Raw genomic sequence first — 20,839 nt, 5'->3', positions numbered from 1 at the left:
TATGGTACTCAAATTCTCGGAACTTGTTTAGGGCAAAATGTGCACATTTCTTGATTTTACCCTTACACAAAGAAATCCCACCTTCATCTATCGGACTCAAGCAATTTGGTTATGAAAGCATTCCACTAGTTTAGTTGGTACCTAGTAGATGATGACATCTCTAAAATTGAGAGAATATGTATGGAGTAATATGTATAATATAGAGAGGTGAGAAGTTGAAGAGTGAGACCTCTCTTTAAACTGCACTGCTGCTGCTGCCACTACTTCTGTCTGCAGAATGTTGATCAGACAAAAAACAATCGTGAGGAATGGAATGAGGGATAAGCATCACTTCCATTGCTGCTCCCTTTATCTCCCTGCTGCCCGCTGCCACTACTGTCTGCAGAATGTTGATCGGACAGAAAGCAATCTTAAGGACTGGAATGGGGATAAGCATCACTTCGATGCCCATTGCTGCTGTTTCTTCACCATTCATCCTTGAAGGCAAGAATCTCTCTCACTGTATGTCGGGAGAGTTTTAGGTTTAGGGTTGCAAGACCTTCTCTTTTTTGGTTTTTGTTTTCCTATTTGGAAGTGAATTGTTCGATGTCTATTTCTCGTTTGATCACCAATAATTGTGAAGGAAAATTTGTCGGCAGCATCAGATCACATATGGTTCATGAGTTTTCAGGAAATATTTCAGTGAAGTTTCCTTTCCATGCATGGATTAACAACCAACAAGCTCAATGACTGGAGATGTAGTGAGGAACATGTTTTGCAACGGTTAGGCAATTTTGCAACCATAGATGCCAATTATGAATAAACGTAAGTGTGTATTTTGTTTCTTTCAGTTTGAAATTGAATAAATATTTGGGCATAATATTGTAAAAGAACATTTGAAATTGAAAGTAGATTGACACTGAAGTTTTAAATTTGAATATCAATCATCAATTTTATTTACATAATTGTCCTATGTTATGCATACATAATAGCTGCTTATAACCTTGGATACTTCATTGAATTTCATTTGAAAATTGAGATGCCTTTTTGAGGCCTAAAATGGTTTCTCAAAATTTACGCATGGCCAAGGTGCCGTTCCATAGCAGTATCTTCTGCCTTTTCATTGGTATCACTGTACTAAAGGAAGTATGAATGGGCTCCTAAATCTTATAATTACTTCTAAAATACGAAGGGATGATGAATTCTTGAGTGTAGGTTCAGAATCACTTTGTGGGGGCTACTCTTTTATAGGGTTTTGGAATTTTTGTCCGAAACAATTGGTCAATTCTTCTCTTCAGTCCAATGTTTGGATTAGACAAATTTCAGGCAACATAGAGGAACCCTGTGCAAAATTAAATGAATCACGTTATCCCTTGTGCATTCAGCATGAGAGTCTTGAAATATCAAGTTTGATAATTCCATGATAGATGGAACTTGAATCATAGATTTTCGTAGATAATACTCGGAAATTTGGTTTTTAATGGTTTTGTTGTGATAACTATTATTTCTCGGGCCTGTTAGCTATTGCTGAGACGGCCAAGCGAGAGAAAACGGAGAAGAAACTACAGCTAGATCCATTTATTACTGGTGATGCCATAAGAAGGCTGTTTTTGGAGTTCTATGCTGCTCAAAATCATAAAATCTTTCCCAGTTCATGACTTGTACCAGAATAGCCAACTGTTCTTCTTACAATAGCTGGCATGCTGCATTTTAAACCGATACTTCTTGGTCAGGTATGATGTTGGAGAAAATTCTGGATGATTATGTCATAACACATTTTCATATTTTATGGAAAAATGCCCGATTGAGAATTAGTGTGGCCATGGTTTCTTATTCACAATTTTGGGCATGACTCTTGTTCCAACATGATTAGTGAGGGGATTCAAATTTGAAGGAAGGCATGTATGCAGACTATTATTTTGGTTTATTTTCTTTTTAAATGCCTGTTTCAAAATTAATTTTCCCTAGAGTTTATTTTAAGCAATTGAAGGAGAGATGCAATGAAGTGGGCATGTGAACTTTCAACTAAGGAGTAATTGCATGGATATATTGGGCCAATTTTTATTTTCTGAGATCCCAGTAAATAAGTCATTCGGCAGATTTGTTCTTGTCAAACTGCAATTTGCACTTCATGTTTTTTGCAGATTTCAGCTGCCTGTTGATTGGTTATGGGCGATCGTTTTCAAGGATGATGATGAGGCTTTCACGTTTTGGAGAGATGAGGCAAGATCTGATTGCTAGTATGCTCTTCCTTTTTCTGGTTCCCATGGTAATAGACATCTGTAATAAAATTCAGTAATTTTAACATTGAATTATAAGTGGTGGATGGAAAAGGGGGACCATTGCGAGAATTAGTGGCGTTACAAGCAGCATGAATAGTAGTAATATCGGTAGTAGAGTAAGATAATGAAGGAAGTTTAGGAGGTTTGGAACCTATACAGGAGGATGAAGAGACCACGAGTTTGGATGTAGTGAAGTAAAGGAGCATGTTGGTGGGTAAATCAGAAGAAAAGCAAAGAAAGCTTTCTCTTTTTGTGCTTTTATTTTTTACTTGAGAGAAAAAGATAAGCGACCTGTATTGTGCTTTTTGTGCTTTTACTTGAGAGAAAAAGTAAGCGACCTGTATTGTACACTTAGTACAACAAATAAACGCAATACAGAACAAGAAAGCAAGAAAGCAAAAGAAAAAGCGAGAGAAGGATGAAAGAAGAAGAAGAAGAAGAAGAAGAAGAAGAGGAAGAAGAAGAAGAAGAAGAGAAGAAGGAAGAAAGAAAAGAGTCATGGGCCATGGGAAGCTTGAGAATGTCCTCATAGAGAAGAAGGGGAGCAGGAAAGATTGCTTCAACAAGAGGAATAGAGGAATATTGAAGAAGCTATACCAGCTTGCATACATATCAGGGTGTGGTGTCCACCTTGTCATCCAAGCAGAAGACGGAAACATCTACGAATTCCATCGGAAAATGAACCCTGTCCTCCAGAAGACCATATTGCAAGCCTCCCTCGTCAATTTGTCTTCCATGAAGAACTCTTCGTCTTCGTCTTCGTCATCGTCTTCTTCGTGTCCCAATCCATTGATATCCAAAGTTGTCAATGTCCCTGACACTAGCAACTCTACTAGTAGTACACCTAGGCCATCAAAAATCACCAACAAACGTATGTTCTTTAACGGAGTAAAAACCATGGACACTGGCCTCACTATATCACCCCAGGAGAGAGTTGCCATGATGAACCCTTCTTCGTGCTCTTGCTTCGATTGTCAGAAAGGTTTTAGCAGTCGTCTCGTCGAGTGTATCGACCCTACTAGCTACATGGACCAACCTTTTGTCAACAGTATTCAATGTCCTAGTCTCCATGGTCACGATGATGTGATAACCCACCCCATCAATCAACACTCCTCACATATTGACCAGGACATTAGTAAGCCCCCTTTCACTTATACTAGTCCTAGTTACCCCCACTACAACCCTAGAAATTTCATGACCCAATTTGCAACACCCTCACCACATCTCGGTGGACTACTTCCTCCGGTGGCGATTGCAGCTCATGATGCATTAGAAGATCACTGTAAATTAGAATTCGAACAATCTGGTAATTTCAAGATCTTTCTCTATCTGAACTTTCTCGAATTACCTCATGTTTTTATCACCTTGTATATGATACTTATCATCCTATTAATTAATATCATCATTAACTACACATTAAAGTAGTGGTAATTTATCCCATAAGCATGCCCATACAATAGGAAGTCATCACAACCAAGTTGAGTGAAGTATCTCTGTCTATATCTCTCTCTATCCATATATAATATGTATATCTAGACTTCAATCTCTTCCACCATTAGGCAGTTTTGATTGTATATGTGTATTAGTGTGGGGTCTCTTCATACTAGGGCTTCGGGTCTAGACATGTCTAGGGTTTAATTAGTGTGAGCAAGTTCGTCTTCATCATACGTTTCATCGTCAATCTATTAATGTCCACATATCTTGGTACAATTGTATGTACATATAATCATAGCTATGCAAGGTATTTATTTGTGAGTAATGTTTGTGAATATGACCCCATATTTTTAATATTGCTTTGTCTCATCCCAGACATTACCAAATGTGATCAACAAAATGAAGAACAATTGGTTCAATGTAGAGATGATGGAGTGGAGAACTCATTGGAACCAATTGTGGAGTTACCCAATATTTCCCATGACAACATCATGATGAGTACCAACCTACCAACAAATGCTTCCTTGAGTTTTTCGGAGGAGTTCTTAGCAGATGGAACATGTTTCGAAGGAACCGATACAAGTTTCACTAGTGAAATGGACACATTTGAATCCTATTTTGGCTTCAATCCATTCAACGACTTTGTGAATGCTAGTGATTCTTTGCATTTCCATAATCACACAAAGGAGGAGGTTCAAGGTGGCATATCTAAGCTTCCTTAATGTAAAACTGTGGACATGTTTCACATAAATTACTTGTACATATAATATAGGTTATTTTCATCTGTTGATATGCTATAATTTACTAACACTTAACCTTTTATGAGGACAGAATAAAATTGGGGCTTACATTGTTGGAACATCAGAAAAAACTCGTGTAACATGCTTCTTCTATTGGCTTTGAACTAACATGTTTGCTTGTGAGTGCATACTTGCTTTGATGTATATAATGCCTCGATCATTCACAAAGGCCCATTTGTTCATTGTAAGTATATGTTGTCTTCGATGTATATAATGTCCCGTTACTCAAAAGGCCCACTTATTCATTATAAGTATAAGTTGTGGATGGGGCATTATACTTTCCTCGGTAATAGAACAAGTAATTCACTTGAATTTTAGAGATGTTAACAGATATGTCAGCTAGCTAGTCCTTGATGTCAAGGAAGCTAATTATTTTATTTGTAATCTGATCAATTTCTACCTAAGAATATAATAAAAGCCATAATTTTAAATGTTGGATTCCAATGTAAACCATGTGAGGAACAGTGTCAATAGTAATGTGTTTTACAATTAATGGGGCATTTAATTTGTTTAACATTCACCAGGGAGGTGGCAATAATGCTGGAAGAGTTAGATGAGCCTTAGGGAGGGATTGTTTAGCATAGCTGCAACCTCATACTTGATAGTCATAATACACTCATGATATGGGAATGAGGAAGTATATGTGACGTCATCACATACGAACAAATATGGAGCATATAAAGAACAAATTAAGCAAGCACAAATTTGAAGCAGAAGAATGATCATATGATAAGATAAGAACAGTGCTACCAGTAGTAGAATACTATAGGACAAACATTTTTATGAGTACCTTGTCTAACTAGAGCAATTGGTAATGGGATTTTATAGGGAGATTCAGAAAAAAGAAGAAGCAAAGTAACTACTAACAAAGTGTTTGTTGATTAGGATCTTCAGCTGCTTCATGGCCAGGTTGATGGCATACCAGAAACGTTGAGACACTTGAAAGATGCTGGATGGATTCCCACTTCAAAGTGTTGGCATATCTTAGTCAGAACCTATATAAAGGGCAATATGGTTGAATTGGCATTAGAAGCTTTTGTAACTTACACTCTTTAACTGAAGTTGAAGAGATTTTATCCCATAATTTAATGTGTTTGTGTAATTCGAGAGGTCGATATGATGAAGCGATTCATGTCTTCAAACAAATATGCAACCCTTCTTTAAAAACAGCTTGTAAAATGATTGATATCTATGGTCTCAGGGGTGAAATTGATCAAGGAGAAGCTCTTTTTGATAGTTTAAGAACATCTGAAATGGTTTTGGATCCAGTAGCTTATAATGTGTTACTTACCATGTATTTGAGGGGGAATTTGCTACAGAAGGCAGAGGAGGTATTGGAGCTCATGATGAAAGGCAGCCAGGGAGAAATGTTTCTGTAAATCATTAAAAAGTATGTTAAAACAGAAATTTTATGATAATTCTATGGTATGATTTTGGAGCTACATACACACTATGAGATTGTGGTCTTTTGAAAACCAGAGATGGAATTGAGTACTTTCCGGAAGAGTCGGGTCGAGGATGGACTGAACCAGCAAAATTATATCTATAGTAATTTTGCTTCTTGGCCATTGTCATAGTTATAGTTGTGTTTATATTTCTTGTCTGTGTTCAGGCATGTGTTCATATACCAAAATACATGTTCAAACACTGAAATCCCGTGACATGGTGAATAAAGAAGTGACAACCAAGAAGACAAAAGAACAAAGATGAATCCCAAGGATAAGGTAATGGAACCCTAGAGTTGAATACCAAGACGTGCTTGCTGCACACCCTAGACATGAATGCATATATTTTAAATTACTTGTGGTTATTCCACAATGCTATCTTTTTGTTACAAGGTTTCTCTTATGAATCATGATTACATTGAATTCTTGCAGGCATGAGTAGTGGTGCCTGTAAAAAGGTAATGTTAAAAGCTAGCATATAAGGGTTTAATGCAGTTGGTTTCTCCTTCAAAATCAAGTTTATGAATCGATTGTCAAATAAAAATCATAGTCAGTGTAGTTGAAGCCCTCTTACGAATTTAGCTTACATAGGTAATTGTGTTTTTTCTTATTTAAAATAGAAAATATGCACAGCCTAAGTAAATTACTTAGGCTGTCTTTTACAAGTTCAAGAGTCAACAAGAGGGTTAACAGGATTTTTTTTATAAAATTGCAAGTTTGCAACTTGTATTTGCTGACACAAGAAGAATGTATTGCCCCAAACAGGGTGTCCAAAATTTCGTGTCCATTTTAACATGCTAACCGTTTTTGAGCTTTTAAATCATTGTTCCCCTTTCCCTTTTTATAACAACATGGATCTTGAAACAAGGCTATCTCTTTTTGTAGATTCCTAAGGAACCCTAAAGCTCTTGTGATACTAATGTATGTAGTTCACTACGATTGCATTATAAAGTTCATCCCATTATAAAATTCCCGTTATAAATGGTCTTGCTTGTATTATTAGTTTTTGGTTTTATGGCACCGTGATTTAATAATTTGGTATTAATTACTTGGTTTTCTATGACAATGCTTAAATTTCTATATTAGTGACAATTGATTCCCAAAACATGATCTTGATGGGATCCATTGCATCGTAGTTGATGATAGGTTTTATTATTGTCATGTGAGGTCAAACATGGCTTGTGGGACGAATCTAAATCATCTTTACATAGTATGTGTGAAATTTAGTGATTGTCCATGTTGAAGAATTTTCCGAATAAACATTGCAATCAAGAGTTTGTATTGTGATTGTGAGAGAGAAATGTGTGTAGAAAGTGGACTCAATTGACTATAAATACAAAGCAAGCTTGAATATGGTTGAATGCAACACATAATATCAAAGGAGAAATATGCAGAGTTGATCGAGTCTCCTCACACGTGCCCCAAAGCCTTGTCTCACATCTATGAGATTGTGAGCTAACTCATAATGAAGCAAAGGTGAGGATAGGAAAACAAAGGGATGGCCTCTAGCATGTATCGACGAGTGTGGTTTACTCGTTCTTAGAAGGATATGGTTTTGTAGTATGTTGCACCATGTGTAATATAATGTATGAAATGTGAGCCATGTAATATGCTCTAAAGTTAGGATAAGAAATTAAGGTCAAAATATAATTGTTGTTTTTCAAGTAAGAACATGCTTGATCATCTTTTTCCTTGTGCATTTTTTGGCAAGTTGGTTTTGCATTCACTTTTTGTCAATGAAGAATCTAGAATAGAATAAAATAGGGTCAAATTCTCAAGGTTGAGATTTTCAAGATAGATATGTTAGATGGGAACTTTAAGGAACTTTTGGAGTTGCTTTGACAACGTTTTGAAAAAACAGAATCTAGGTGGAAAGAAGGGCAAGCGATGAGTACTTTTGAGGGAAGAAAGATTCGTGTGGGAAGAGAGATCTCTGAATCCTATTTATCAGAGCCGATTGAAGTATAAAATGGGAAGTTGTATCAACATTAACATACTCGTTTTGAAGGAGCAAAGCCAATGGGAGACAATCTCAAGCGAAACATATTCCTGATTCAACCTGCAGGTGATTGAACTACAACAAAGGCATTTATTTAAAATTACATGGTGGGATACATAACATTAATTCTTGTAATCTCTAGAATCCTCCTCTCTTTTCCATCATGCATTTTCATTTGTAAACATGAACTTCGTAGAGCATATGTGATTAGACGAATATATGAACTTCTAAACTTTCAGAGGAGCTAAAACAGTAAATTTCTTTATTTCTCTATGGAAACGTACTCCCACACAATGTCCCCCCCTCCCCCCAAAGAAAAGAAAAAGCAAAACGCAAAAAGCGAAAAGCAAAAAGCAAAACGCAGGAGAGAGATTTGGCGCCAAACAAGACATATGATATATCATATATGTATATATGTATACATATAATATGTGTAACAGTGTATGTATGTATAAATACATGAATGACTTACGGATCCGTAGGTCTACAGACCATAAGACGCTATTCGTTTTCCCATCGCCATCGCCATCGCCATCGCCATCTTCTTCGCCTCCTGCGGAAGCAGTAAAACAGCCGCAGCAGAAGAAGCAATCAGAAACATCAATAACAAAGCAGTCTGAATAAGGTTTTCCGCTAATCTTCTCTCGCTCTCTCTGGTTCGATTTGATTGAACACTATAATATCCTTCATGCGATTGAAGTCGCTTCTCTGTGTGCTCAGGATGGGTTTAGAACCAGGTCAGATTGACAAAACCGATAGATACCAACACCGCCATCACCACGACCACAAGAAGAATCACAAGGAAGCATTGAAAGCTGCAGGAGGGGATGAAAATGGAGCTGACGAAATCAAGAAAGTATGTAAACAGGGAGAAGTTGATATGGAGGGCAAGAAGCAGAAGCAGAATCAAAGTAACAGAGAGAAAGGAGGGGGAGGAGAAAAAGAATACGAGAGCAATGTAGTAGGCCATCAATCTGTGCCAATTGATATGGCCTCTTCTGATTTTTCTGATATGATCGCAGGCATTAAAGGGAGAAAACGTAGGCCGAGAGATGGATGGGATATATATGCCTGGAATACGCAGAAGTCAGTTCTAACTAAGCGGAAGAAAACAGTTCCTGATCCTCATTCATCTCCTTCCGATGCTATGAAGCAAGAACATATTAATGTTAATGAAGCAAAGAATCATATTTATGTTTTATCTCAGTCCCAGGTTTCTGGGAACATTAGAAATGGTAATGGCCAAAAAGTGATTCTCAAAGCCTTGCTAAGCTTTGCCTTTTGAAATACAGAGCGAGTTTTCTCTTATTGTGGTGCAGGTGTTGTTCATAAACAAGAAGGGAAAACTGCAACAACAAATCCCAAGGAAAATGTGAGACATGATGATGAGAAGAAAAGAAAGCCATCAAAAGAAAATGCGAAAAAAGTTGAGGAAGACACTGTAGCAACAACAACTACTAGACCATCAAAGGACAGAACAAAGATGAATAAGGTACTGTAGGTTAAAACTTTAGGTTAAAAACAGGTTCTCAAAGACAGTTCCTCAAGCATTATGTGAGGACCGTTTTTTGGTTATCTGTGTATATAGGAAAAACTTTTTAACGAAGTGGTGGTAAAGAAGAAAGGAAGGGTTACGGGAAGCAAGATGTGCCATCAATGCCAGAGGAACGACAAGGGGAGAGTCATATACTGTGGGCAATGTGGTACAAAGAGATTCTGTTTGCCATGCATTGCTAAATGGTAAGAGGAAAATAAGAAACCTAACTGTTCTGTCGTTTCTTCCTCTTCATTGTCTCCTTATTGGAAATATCGATTTTCATTTAGAAGGAAGGTCATATGTTGAATTGAAACTTGTTAATGACATTGATTTAGTCCTTTCTTGTAGCATCTGCGAAATGAACATTATATGATGCTGCTTTTGTTTTCTTCGTCACTATTTAAAGGTATCCAACAATGAGTTATGAGGATATTGAAGAAGCTTGCCCAGTTTGCAGAAGAAACTGCAACTGCAAGACGTGCCTTCGTATGCATATGCCCAAGAGTTCAAGTCTTGAAGAAGTAAAACATTTTCTTTCTATTTGAAGGTTTTCATACATCTACGTATATACTAGATGTATTTTCATGTAATCTATTTTATCTTTTGTTTTGACAGAATGTTGTTGAAGTTAGTAAAACTGAAAAGATTGACATCCTCAAGTATATGCTTTCTTTTCTACTGCCGTTTATAAAGGACTTAAATAAACTCCAACAGGATGAAGTTGAGTTTGAAACTGAGGAAAATGGTATGTATAAGGTTGCTTACTTGGCTATTAGTGAATACCTAGGAGGTCCTTTTTTCATCTTACTCTACATTCTGCTTTAATGAACAGGGGGAGTCAATCATCTTGACATTAAAAGCTCTGACCTTTATGCTGATGAGCGGTTATATTGGTTAGTTGACATACTAGGTTTCCTGAATTGGCCTTTCCTTCTTTTGGTTCTTTTGATGCGTGAGACTTGAGTACCAATTTCATCTTCAATATTTAATATGCAATTCTTTTGTGTTGACGTTGTTTGTCATTTGTGTTGTCATGTCCCTTGTTGCAAAAGATTCATCAGCTAATGAAACTATTCTATTGACGTCCTGGATATATTTGTATAAGGTAATATACTTTTATGTTGAGGCTGATCAAGAGATTTCATTCATTTCAGTGACAACTGCAGTACATCTATTGTTGATCTATACCGAAACTGTCCCGAATGCAACTATGACCTTTGTTTATTGTGTTGTAAAGAGCTTCGCGAGGGGAAGCAGCCAGGTGGAGATCAGGCATGTTCTGCAGAGTATCAATCAAACGAGCGATCAAGAAGCCTTTCCAAACGATTGAGTCATCAACCATTTGAGGAAAAGCACCTCCCATTTTGGAAAATACACGAAGAACGTGGTCCTATTCCTTGTCCTCCCAAAGAGAGAGGTGGATGTGGCTATCCACAGCTATGTCTGAAACGTACTGGAGTAACTGATATATCTAGTCTTTCTGAGAACGTGGAGAAAGCAGTGGGAGAAAAGCGTCCTGAGCCCATTCCAATGGGCCTTTGTAGCTTGTGTTTTGGAAACCCTAAATGTGATAGTTTCCAGAAAAATATGCGTCTTTCTGCGCACAGGGAAAATTCGATGGACAACTATCTGTTCTGCCCATCAGCTCCAGACTTGAATACACATTCTTTAGAGCATTTTCAAAAGCATTGGCTTCGAGGAGAACCTGTGATTGTGAGGGATGTTTTTGAGAGTACCAAAGGATTAAGCTGGGAGCCGATGGTGATGTGGCGTGCATTAAGAGAGACCTGTAAGAACAAGGTTGTTGAAGAAACCAAGTCTGTGAGAGCCCTTGATTGCCTTGATTGGTGTGAGGTATGTAAGCCTAAATTTTACATATTCTTCACTCATCCTAATGCACATCGTACATTCTTTATGATTTTTATGCTTGCTTTGTTATGACAATAGGTGGAGATCAATATTCATCAGTTTTTCAAAGGCTATGAAGAAGGTCGGGCACATAGAAATGGATGGCCAGAAATGCTGAAGTTGAAAGACTGGCCTCCAGCAAACTTTTTCGATGAAAGGTTGCCTCGACATGGAGCAGAGTTCATCAGTGCGTTGCCTTTCCAGTATTATACACACCCAAGTAGGGGCTTACTAAATCTGGCTTCCAAGCTTCCTGATTGGGTTTCTAAACCTGATCTAGGTCCAAAAACTTATATTGCATATGGTTTTGAACAAGAGCTCGGAAGAGGTGATTCAGTAACAAAGCTACATTGTGATCTATCTGATGCGGTAATTTTATGGCTGAACCAATTCATCCTCACTGTAATAGCTAGTTTATACACCTCAGAACTTTTTAAGAGGATGGGATGTGTTTTACTTCTGTGTAGGTTAATGTTCTTACCCATGCAAGCGCAGTGAAACTTCCTAATTGGCAACTTAAGAAAATTCAGAAGTTCAGGATTAACCCAAAGGATAGGTCTGCTAAGAAGGCTGGGAAACCTAATCAAAGGAGGGCCTTAGCCGTGGATGTATCTACAGAAGAGGTTAGGATTGCTAGAGTAAATCCAGTAAAGATATGGTGTCCATCTATGTTTGAGTAACATTCTGTCTGATATTCAGGCTATCGCAAGTTCAAATGATAGTGGCTTGTCAAGGTCTCACATGGATGGTAGTGTAGCCAATGTTGTGATGCCAGGGACTGGTGGACGTTCTGAAAAGAATGCAACTCAGAAGAACTGCAGTGTAGTTGAATCAAAAGATGATACATGTGATAGTATTGAAGTAAATAATGTGAAAGATGTCAATATTTATGAGGGATCACATTCACTTGATTCAAACATTTCTCTGATGGATCAGCAAAATCTCCCTGTTATAGCCTATAAACGTGCAAGAAAATGTGGTAATAATGGGTACGAGAAAGAGAAATCAGTTTCTTCTGGTGGTGCTCTCTGGGACATATTTAGACGTGAAGATGTGTCAAAACTGAAAGCCTATCTGAAATGTCATTGGAAAGAATTTCGCCATACCAATGAAGATTTCCTTGATTTTGTAAGTTGGGAGCTTTCTTCTTTGTCTATTGTGCCATCTAGGACTTGAAAGACCCCATTGCTTGTTCTCTACTCTAAGTTAGTTCTATGCTCACAGTCTGAAGTTCGCAGATGGTTCATCCTATTCATGACCAAACGATCTTCATAACGGAAGATCATAAGAAGAAACTGAAAGAAGAATATGGTAATTGTGTACTAAAAGATTCTTTGGGATGGTTTTGGATTTAGTTACATACAAAATTATATCTGTATATTTGTAGGAGTCGAAGCATGGACTTTTGAACAGAAGATTGGAGAAGCAGTATTCATACCAGCTGGATGTCCACATCAAGTGAGAAATATGAAGGTAATAGATCCTCCTTGCATAGCTGTGAAGATGAACAAATTACATGTATTGACAAATTACTTGTATTGATAAACTCTACATTTAACGATCTTTTTCTTGTATCAGTCTTGTATGAAGGTTGCATTGGACTTTGTCTCACCTGAGAATGTACAAGAGTGTGTTCGTCTTGCAGAAGAATCTCGACTCCTACCGAAGAACCATCGTGCTAAAGAGGATAAATTAGAGGTTTATAAAAGGAAATTTTGAAAAATAGTTATGGATTAAGCCATATAAAACAACTGCCTTGGTTTATATTAAATAATACGTCATTTCCACCCCAGTAAAAAGAAGTTAATGTTGTTTTTATAGGCTTGTGATTTTACAATCCAAAAACAAAGTTAAGCCTAGAGAGAAGAAATTAAAGATTAATCATGGTGAAATTAATGTTAAACTATGTTCAGTTACATTATATTTTTGACAAGGGGTAGAATCAGTACCATCCAATATTAGCTTTCTATGCAGGGTAGTCTCTTTATGTCACTCTTCATATGAAGGGTAGTTTTTTATTTTGTGTGATTTATGTGCTCTCCATTTGTTTCATATGAATTTCTTTTGTGTGGCCAGATTAAGAAAATGGTGCTACATTCTGCAACCTCTGCTCTTGAGGAGCTGAAGGATCTTCTATCATCTAAGTATGTCAATGATGAAATTCTTTTAGTCCATTGCATTAGTTGATGAATTGGTCTTTTCTTTTTCATCTCCAGGAAAAGCTGACTACCAGTCCAGGATCAATTAGTAAGATCCCAGGAAACGCTGGAATCAAACACAATCTTTTTGACCTATTTTTTGATATTTTGCATGAAATGGTTTTACTCATTGTTTTGGCGTAGGGTCTGCAACAAACTTGCTTGATCAAGCAAACCATTTTTTGTCATGTTTGTTCTGTATGTCATGGAGAACCCAATCTACAGCGACATGGGAAAAAGCATGACCTTGTTTCAAGTTTCTGCCTTTGAGCTTCGACTAAATATATTTGTACATACCCAGGTTTTATGAATCCTTTATTTACATTATTCATGACATCCACCACCTTTCCTCTTGGAATGTCGTGATAGAGTACATGCCTGAATTTTATTGGAATTGTAGCAAATTGAAATTGTGAAAATGCACTTATTGCATCTTGTTATGCTCATAACCATTACATTGTATGATTATGCCTATGAAAATTCATAACATGTTTTAACTTTTAACAAATTGTAATTGTTACCTAGCTTTGAATTATTTATCCTCAAATAATACTTTATTGGCTAATTAGAATATCTTATGGTTTTGTCGCAGGGCATACAATGTTAATGCAGTGCTAATATATCTAGATCTGTAGTTAATGCACAACATTTGTACATGTGTGTGTGTGTGTCTTGGTTGTTTATATTGTTCAAAGCTAAAGAAAGGCAATTTAGAAGTAAACTATAGTACATCCATGATCCATATAATTTAGGCATGGTGCAAACAAAACCAAGTGACAATACCTTCGAATAATTATGTTTTATGGAGTGCAATTGAGTTGAAGTTGGCCTTTTATGCAATACTTAGTGAGATTCTTGAATCAAGAATAAAAGTCAAGGTTCACTAAAGAATTATAGTAGAGATTGAGAGTCAAGCTGTCTCATCATTAGTTTTTAGCCCTAACAATGGGTCCCCACATGTCCCCCACATGTGTGACTCTAGATTCAACATGTAAGAAAAATGGGAAGTGATTGACCAAAATAGATGTTAATATTAAAGTATCATTTTTCATGGTAAAGATAGAGCTTAATGTTTCGTATTGCAAAACAAATGGAAGAGATGATGATATTGAGTTTTATCATTTTTCTATGTTGAATCATTCTAGATTTAAAAATGGTTGTACGCAACTGACCAAAGTAGATGATGATATTATGTGGGCCACTCGATTCCAATTTTGTATGTGCATGACATTTACTACCAATGGATATGGTTGGGTATGTCCATACATATTTGACTTCTAAAATAAAAAGAATTACGGAAGGGATTTACATACCATAAAAGCAAACTATTTAGTCCATGGCCCAATTGTGATAGAGCCATGTTGTTGGACCAATCCAATTGGGATAAAAAAAATCTAATAATTCTAGGACAAAATTTGCATAGATTGGTTCAATGAAATTTGGCATATAAATGAAATTACCATACAATCATTATTATGCTTCTAGTCCAATTGGGTTAGAATTATGGAAACAAAATTGGTCTTCTACATCCAAATGGGTAACAAACTAAGTATATGTCTCTATATACATTGATCTAATTAAAAATTTTAATCCAATCCAATTATGATAGACTAATTACTCATATGATTAACTCCCTTAGTCAAGGCATTAATCAAGTTCTTTTTTTATAAACCCTTTCATTGGCTTGCCAATCATGATGCATTGCACCTATTGAGACTAGGTTAGTTTATTGTTTGGAATGTTAACCATGATTAGTGTCACTAATCAAGTAGCTAATCTTGCTTGGTTGCACTAATGAATATGCTAAATCGTGATTGACTGCACTTATTATGATTGTAATCGTGATTAGATGTTCTCATTATGATCCTGTTCTACTAATTAGGAAATTAATCATGGTCGATTTGGTTAATTATGATTCATCCCCCTTCCATTCCACTCATTGGTATGCTGATAGTGGTAGATATAACTGACTCATATATTGTCACACTAATTGCTGAGTCGATCTTTCTGATGCTTTAACTCGTCTTTTGTGATGAAGGTGCCATGGAATCCATAAGGAACTCTTGAAGGAAGCTTGATAGAGGCCAACAACTCCATGGATGGCCCACCACTAGAGCTCGCATCTAAGACGAGCAGCTCTGATCTTCCAGTCACCTCATTGTGCATAAACACCAAAACATATCCATCATCCTCAGCCCCTCCACCATGATCTGTACACGAGTCCACCGATGATATTCTCGGCACGAACATCGGCTCCCCACCGTAACAGTTGGGAGGGTACATGAACTTGGCCACAACATTAGTCTCATCATCGTCATTTGGATTGGTTGACTTCTTGAGCAGCAGATCTACTTTGGCAATGCCAGAGACCCTTGGCCACGGATCCGCAATCGCCATGTATGCAAATTGGCTCTTCCGACCGAGGAATCTCCGATTCAACTGCCCTGCTTCGAGATTCATCTCTGGGACCAATGCTCGTCGTGTTGCCTGTCCTGTGGTCTTGTTGATCCTGACCTCCGACAGAACGCTCCGGATCGGCTCATCCTCGAGAGAACATTTGTTGAAGATTCCGTCGGCCGGAGTCATGCACGACGCGATAACCACCACAATCTCGTGGCCGCTCTGCTCTTCGATTTCGTCCCATGCATTCCAGAGATGGAAGCAAAAGCAGTGGGGGACATCCACCCATGTGATCCGGCCCTCATCATGGTCATCTCTGGGGAGGATGCCGAACCTCGATGTCTTCCCCTTGTCATGCACTACGGGCGAGCCGCCCTTCAGCATCTCTGCGAGCCGGAACACCACTTGCTGGTCAGGGATGACCACATACTTCTGCGTAATGGCAAAGTCGTGGATCATGGTGGGCTCATCGACGGAGATGCTAACGTCGGGGCCCTTGCGGCCATCGCTGGAGAACTTGAAGTAGCGAAGGTAGGGTTTGCGGATCACATCGTAGCTTAGGGCAAGGAGCTCCCCTGTCTGAGAATCCACTTTGGGGTGGGCGATCATGGCGCTAGAGAGCTGGCCATGGAAATCATAGCGCCCCAGGGTGCGAAGGTCGCCGCCATGGTCGATGTGTACAGCGTAGGGGAGGTCATCCTCGGACATGGCCAGGAGATGGCCGCAGAAGAAGACGAGGCCTGCGTTGGCTACCCCCATGCCTTTCCCTGGGGCCCCGTCCACCAGGCCCAACGCTGCCCGGACATAAAACAGGGCCAGCCTCGCCACGCCCCCGTGCCCGTGAAGCTCCCCGATCGCCTTCGGGAAGCACGCGCGGCCTAGCCGGGCCTCCTCCTTCACGCGGTGCGTGCGCGTGAACCGGTTCGCGTAGCTCACGCCCACGCGTGATGATGAGAACTTGACCGCGTGGAGCATCCCGTCCCCGTCGAATAGGTGGTGCGCACCCACCGGCTCGAACATCGGGTTCGCCCCATTCCTCACATACACGCCACCTTCCAACGTGTCGGGGATCGTGCCTTCCACACGGAGGCCGTGACTCGGGGGATGCTCGGGTACCGGGAAGAAATTCCCAGACAACTGGACGTTAGGATCAACACTCGCGTCTCGCTTGTCGCTCTCGAGATATGCAGCGATGGCCTTCTCTAATACATCGAGAAGGAAAGTAAGAAGTGATTGGAGGGGGTTGGTTCTATGAGTGTGTGACCATGATTGAGAACTATGAGTGGTGGATGAGAAAAGGGGGTCATTGCGAGAATTAGTGACATTACAAGTAGCATAAGTTGTAGCAATATCAGTAGTCACGGAGTAAGATAATGAAGGAAGTTTAGGGGGTTTGGAACCAGTTGAGGAGGAAGTAGTAGAGTAAGATAATGAAGGAAGTTTAGGAGGTTTGGAACCAACTGAGGATGATGAAAAGACCACGAGTTTAGGTTTAGTGGAGTAAAGGAGCATGTTGGTGGTGGGTAAATTGGAACCCGCTTGAGTCATTGGGTTGTAATTACTTAAATATATACATGCAAGTAAGTGATTCGTTTGATTCCAATTACTCGATTTCGATTGAGGTATTCAATTTGCAAAAGTTTACTAGTCAATTGTGATCTAATTTATGAGTGCCAATGATTGAAACAAATTGATGTCTTACATGTGAGAGAGAAGATTTGGATTTTGTTTTTTCACTTGAGGGACTTCCTAACACTACTACTAGGCTTTTGCTTTATATATATATATGGGTGGGTGGGGTGTTTGTGTGTGTCCATGTCGGCTAACAAATGTCAAAATTTGAAGGCTTTCGACGGGCACTTGCCGGTCGTCGAGTGCACGTGCCCATCTCCCTTTTTAAAAATAGATTTTTTTCACCTGGGCTTTAGGCTTGTCTCAAATAGTTTATATTAATCATCTTTAGGCCTTCCACATCATTGCTCGCCTCATCCATTTGTTCGAGTTCTTCAAACTTAAGTTCCTTGATCATCACTACATTCGAGCAATAAACAAATAATGTACATGTGACTATGTGTGCGTGTGTGCCTACGTATTTGCGTGATTAAGTGGGACATAAAGAGTGTCGCCTTTTGGAACTATGAATAATTTGAGAAATCTTGTTCCTTGTGGATGTAGCTTGTGCGAGGGAGTACATCAATGCCTCCTCATCATTTTCAATTTGTGTTTGTTTAGTTTTGATATTGGGACTTACAATATGATTGGAACGTTACACTTTTATGAACAACATACTAATGTTAAGCAAATCCATTGATTAAAAGTCCTGTAATTAGGGGGAATTCGTCTCTTTCCCATCCTTTGGGTTTTTTGCACCCGAGAAAGTGTTGGTGTCTTACTTGGTGGGAACCACACTTGAGACACTGATACCCCGATGTGATAATTGCATGATGTCTTTATACACTATCAATTATCATTGGATTTTGTATATCTATGCATATGTGAGATGATGAGATAAAGATCCTGAGATATTAATAATTGAGCTTGTCACAAGGATCAAACTTAGGTTCTCTCTATTTTACAACTTCGATAATGTGGTACGAAATACATTATAAATAGTTTTTATTATTCTCTTCTTCAAATATGATCTATGTGATAAAGAAAAAACAACTCCCCCGTTCAATGTTCAAGAACTTTAGCAATGAATGTTGCAATTGAGAGTGAACACTATGATCGTGAGATATATGAATTTGTGCAACGATTGGGTTGGGTTGAGTTGAAATATGTGATTAGAAGCTTATAGGAAATATTGTCCACCATTTGCATTGGTTGTTAGGTAACATGATGCATCAAGTCCATCCAAAAGGATGCAAAGGGGAATGAGATGATGTTCGATCGAAATTCAACCGTGCATACTACAATTCTATATTCGCAAAATAATAACTTTTTCTTTAGAGAGAGAGAGAGAGGATAATATCTTACTAAAGAATCTTGTCATCTATACATGTAAGATTCTCAAGACAAATATATATTGTAATTTTTGCCTTTGAAATATCTCTTGCATAGGTCAATCTAGAATGGAGAGGTCTAAGAACCAAGGGAAGCATGTGCTTGTGGAAGATAATGGCCTTTATCTTTTGAGACAAGGGTGGTGAGACTAGGTCCACGAAGTTGGGGCCCATGTCCACACAAAATTGTTATTGCCCCATCTATTGTAACCACGTTGTGCAGCCCTTGATTGACTCATAGCATGATTAGGAGTGATGGGGCTAAAGAAAGTTGTAATTGTTCTTTGTTGATGAGTTTGTGTGGTTGTATTGTTGTCCTTTAACAAGTTCTCCATGTGCCCCTTCAATCCTAAGCATCGTTGGTCCTCATATTCCATTACTTTACATAGTAAGCTAAACCTTTTGCTTAAAGAGGTAATGGTATCTCCCTTGTATTTCATGAAACACAATATAATGACAAACATAGTGTTCTACCTCACGATCATACAAATTGCAAACTCTTTCTTCTAGAGGTATTTGTGCATGTAAGAGTGCTTAATGATGAATCCACCTTTCGGTGTGTGAAAATGTCTCATAATGGGTCAACTTCTTATCAAGAGATGTGGAACTAATCCATGTTATTTTGGTTTTCCAAGTTCATAAGATTAATTTAGATTAATCTATTCTTTCCACTTTGGTAACGTTTCGATGGGAACAACCCAAGCTATGTTGGAATGAGAGTAGGGGTATGCGTATTCCATGTGACTCAAACCATTGTTGTGTTTTCACATACCAACAACGAATATCTTCATGTTTAACAAGTTGTTTTGATGACATAAGTGCCAACCTTGAGTACCTTTGTCTATGGAGCTCCCAAAAACGTTGGATAGTATTCATTCATTGGAATAATGGCAAAATGATATATGGGGTTGCTCCCATCTCTATCTGTATTAAATCATTGAGCATTTATGCTTTGCTTCTTTATCAAGTACACAATCACTGAGACCAAAGGTCTCTCTAAATCTTTCCATTTATTTTTCTCATTACAATTTAGTCCCAAGGTTCTACTCCATATAGAAGAGTTGGTGTGACAAGTGTATCAAATATCCACAATTTGGTATTTGACTCTTGGAACTACAAATGTGGAAATGGTCTTTCAAGTGCACCAATGGTTGCATATCCACGAGAGAGTTGAACACGAGCATCCTCCACAAGGAGAACAAATGACATGTGCATGTTACTCCTAAGTATGTGGGATCATGTATGGAACCTTTTCCTACCCCAAGAAGAATTCTAGTTTTGATGTTGTTATCTATGTTTACCAACAAACCTTTGTTCTTACAAAATACTTTTAAGACTTTTAGATGTTCTTGTAGTCCTGCTAGAGAGTTTAGATCAACACAATATCATGAACATATAGTATGGCTATACTTCCTAGAGATGCCCATGAACTGCTAAGTCTCTCTATGTAATGGCATACCTCATCTATACAGAGACTAAAGGGAGTGTGTGATAATATGCAAGCGAGAGCTTCACTTATTTTCAGATACAACTTCTGGTATGAAGTGGAATTATGCCATACCTTCTTTTTTATTGCATAGCTTGTAGATTGTGCTCCATTCGTTTCTTATATGATATCATCTATTTGATTAGATGTTGGTAGTAGCTTTTGTCTTACAATAGAGGTGAGATGAAATGTCTCCTTCTATTTTCTATATGTACATTTCTCAAGTAATATACTTGAAAAAAAATTTAAAAAATATGCATCCTTGTTTTACTCCACTTGTGCTAGCTAGAACCTCTGATATTGGAGACCACATTTTTCCGAACATGGATTCATAAAATGTATAGATTCTCCATTGCATACTATAAAGAC

General features: G+C 38.2%; 3 protein-coding genes across 6 annotated transcripts; 2 read left to right on the top strand and 1 right to left on the bottom strand.

Moving 5' to 3' along the window:
• Positions 1-1,462: 1,462 nt before the first annotated feature.
• On the top strand, positions 1,463-4,603 carry LOC147870120 (uncharacterized). Of its 2 annotated transcripts, XM_087337240.1 has the most exons (3): positions 1,463-1,712; positions 2,640-3,567; positions 4,071-4,603. In XM_087337240.1, exons 1-3 carry the CDS (start codon positions 1,680-1,682, stop codon positions 4,415-4,417), a joined length of 1,308 nt encoding a protein of 435 aa, XP_087193366.1. In that variant the 5' UTR covers positions 1,463-1,679; the 3' UTR covers positions 4,418-4,603. The 2 variants fall into 2 exon arrangements, with proteins under 2 accessions (XP_087193366.1, XP_087193374.1); XM_087337248.1 differs by lacking the exon at positions 1,463-1,712 and having other exon boundaries at positions 2,505-3,567.
• Positions 4,604-8,428: 3,825 nt separating this feature from the next.
• LOC147870119 (lysine-specific demethylase JMJ27-like) lies at positions 8,429-14,090 on the top strand. 3 transcript variants are annotated; one of them, XM_087337158.1, is made up of 17 exons: positions 8,429-8,564; positions 8,660-9,174; positions 9,259-9,431; positions 9,528-9,679; positions 9,883-9,997; positions 10,092-10,221; positions 10,309-10,369; positions 10,631-11,330; positions 11,424-11,753; positions 11,852-12,007; positions 12,084-12,137; positions 12,198-12,512; positions 12,623-12,695; positions 12,772-12,857; positions 12,963-13,082; positions 13,461-13,528; positions 13,601-14,090. In XM_087337158.1, the coding sequence occupies exons 2-17, from the start codon at positions 8,661-8,663 to the stop codon at positions 13,608-13,610; spliced, it is 3,057 nt and encodes a 1,018-aa protein (XP_087193284.1). In that variant the 5' UTR covers positions 8,429-8,564; position 8,660; the 3' UTR covers positions 13,611-14,090. The 3 variants fall into 3 exon arrangements, 2 of the variants coding, with proteins under 2 accessions (XP_087193284.1, XP_087193276.1); XM_087337150.1 differs by having other exon boundaries at positions 12,084-12,512; XR_015531728.1 differs by lacking the exons at positions 13,461-13,528; positions 13,601-14,090 and having other exon boundaries at positions 12,084-12,512; positions 12,609-12,695; positions 12,963-13,015.
• Positions 14,091-14,764: 674 nt separating this feature from the next.
• LOC147870118 (9-cis-epoxycarotenoid dioxygenase NCED4, chloroplastic-like) lies at positions 14,765-17,718 on the bottom strand. Its single transcript, XM_087337194.1, has one exon. It carries the CDS (start codon positions 17,528-17,530, stop codon positions 15,569-15,571), a length of 1,962 nt encoding a protein of 653 aa, XP_087193320.1. The 5' UTR covers positions 17,531-17,718; the 3' UTR covers positions 14,765-15,568.
• Positions 17,719-20,839: the final 3,121 nt, after the last annotated feature.

The sequence above is a fragment of the Azolla caroliniana genome, unplaced genomic scaffold, assembly GCF_043228905.1.
Source record: "Azolla caroliniana isolate FFs.n. ecotype wild unplaced genomic scaffold, voAzoCaro1.0.p SCAF_1, whole genome shotgun sequence".
Classification (NCBI taxonomy): domain Eukaryota; kingdom Viridiplantae; phylum Streptophyta; class Polypodiopsida; order Salviniales; family Salviniaceae; genus Azolla; species Azolla caroliniana.
Note: the sequence above shows the minus strand (reverse complement) of the source record. Positions and strands in the feature narration are given on the sequence as shown.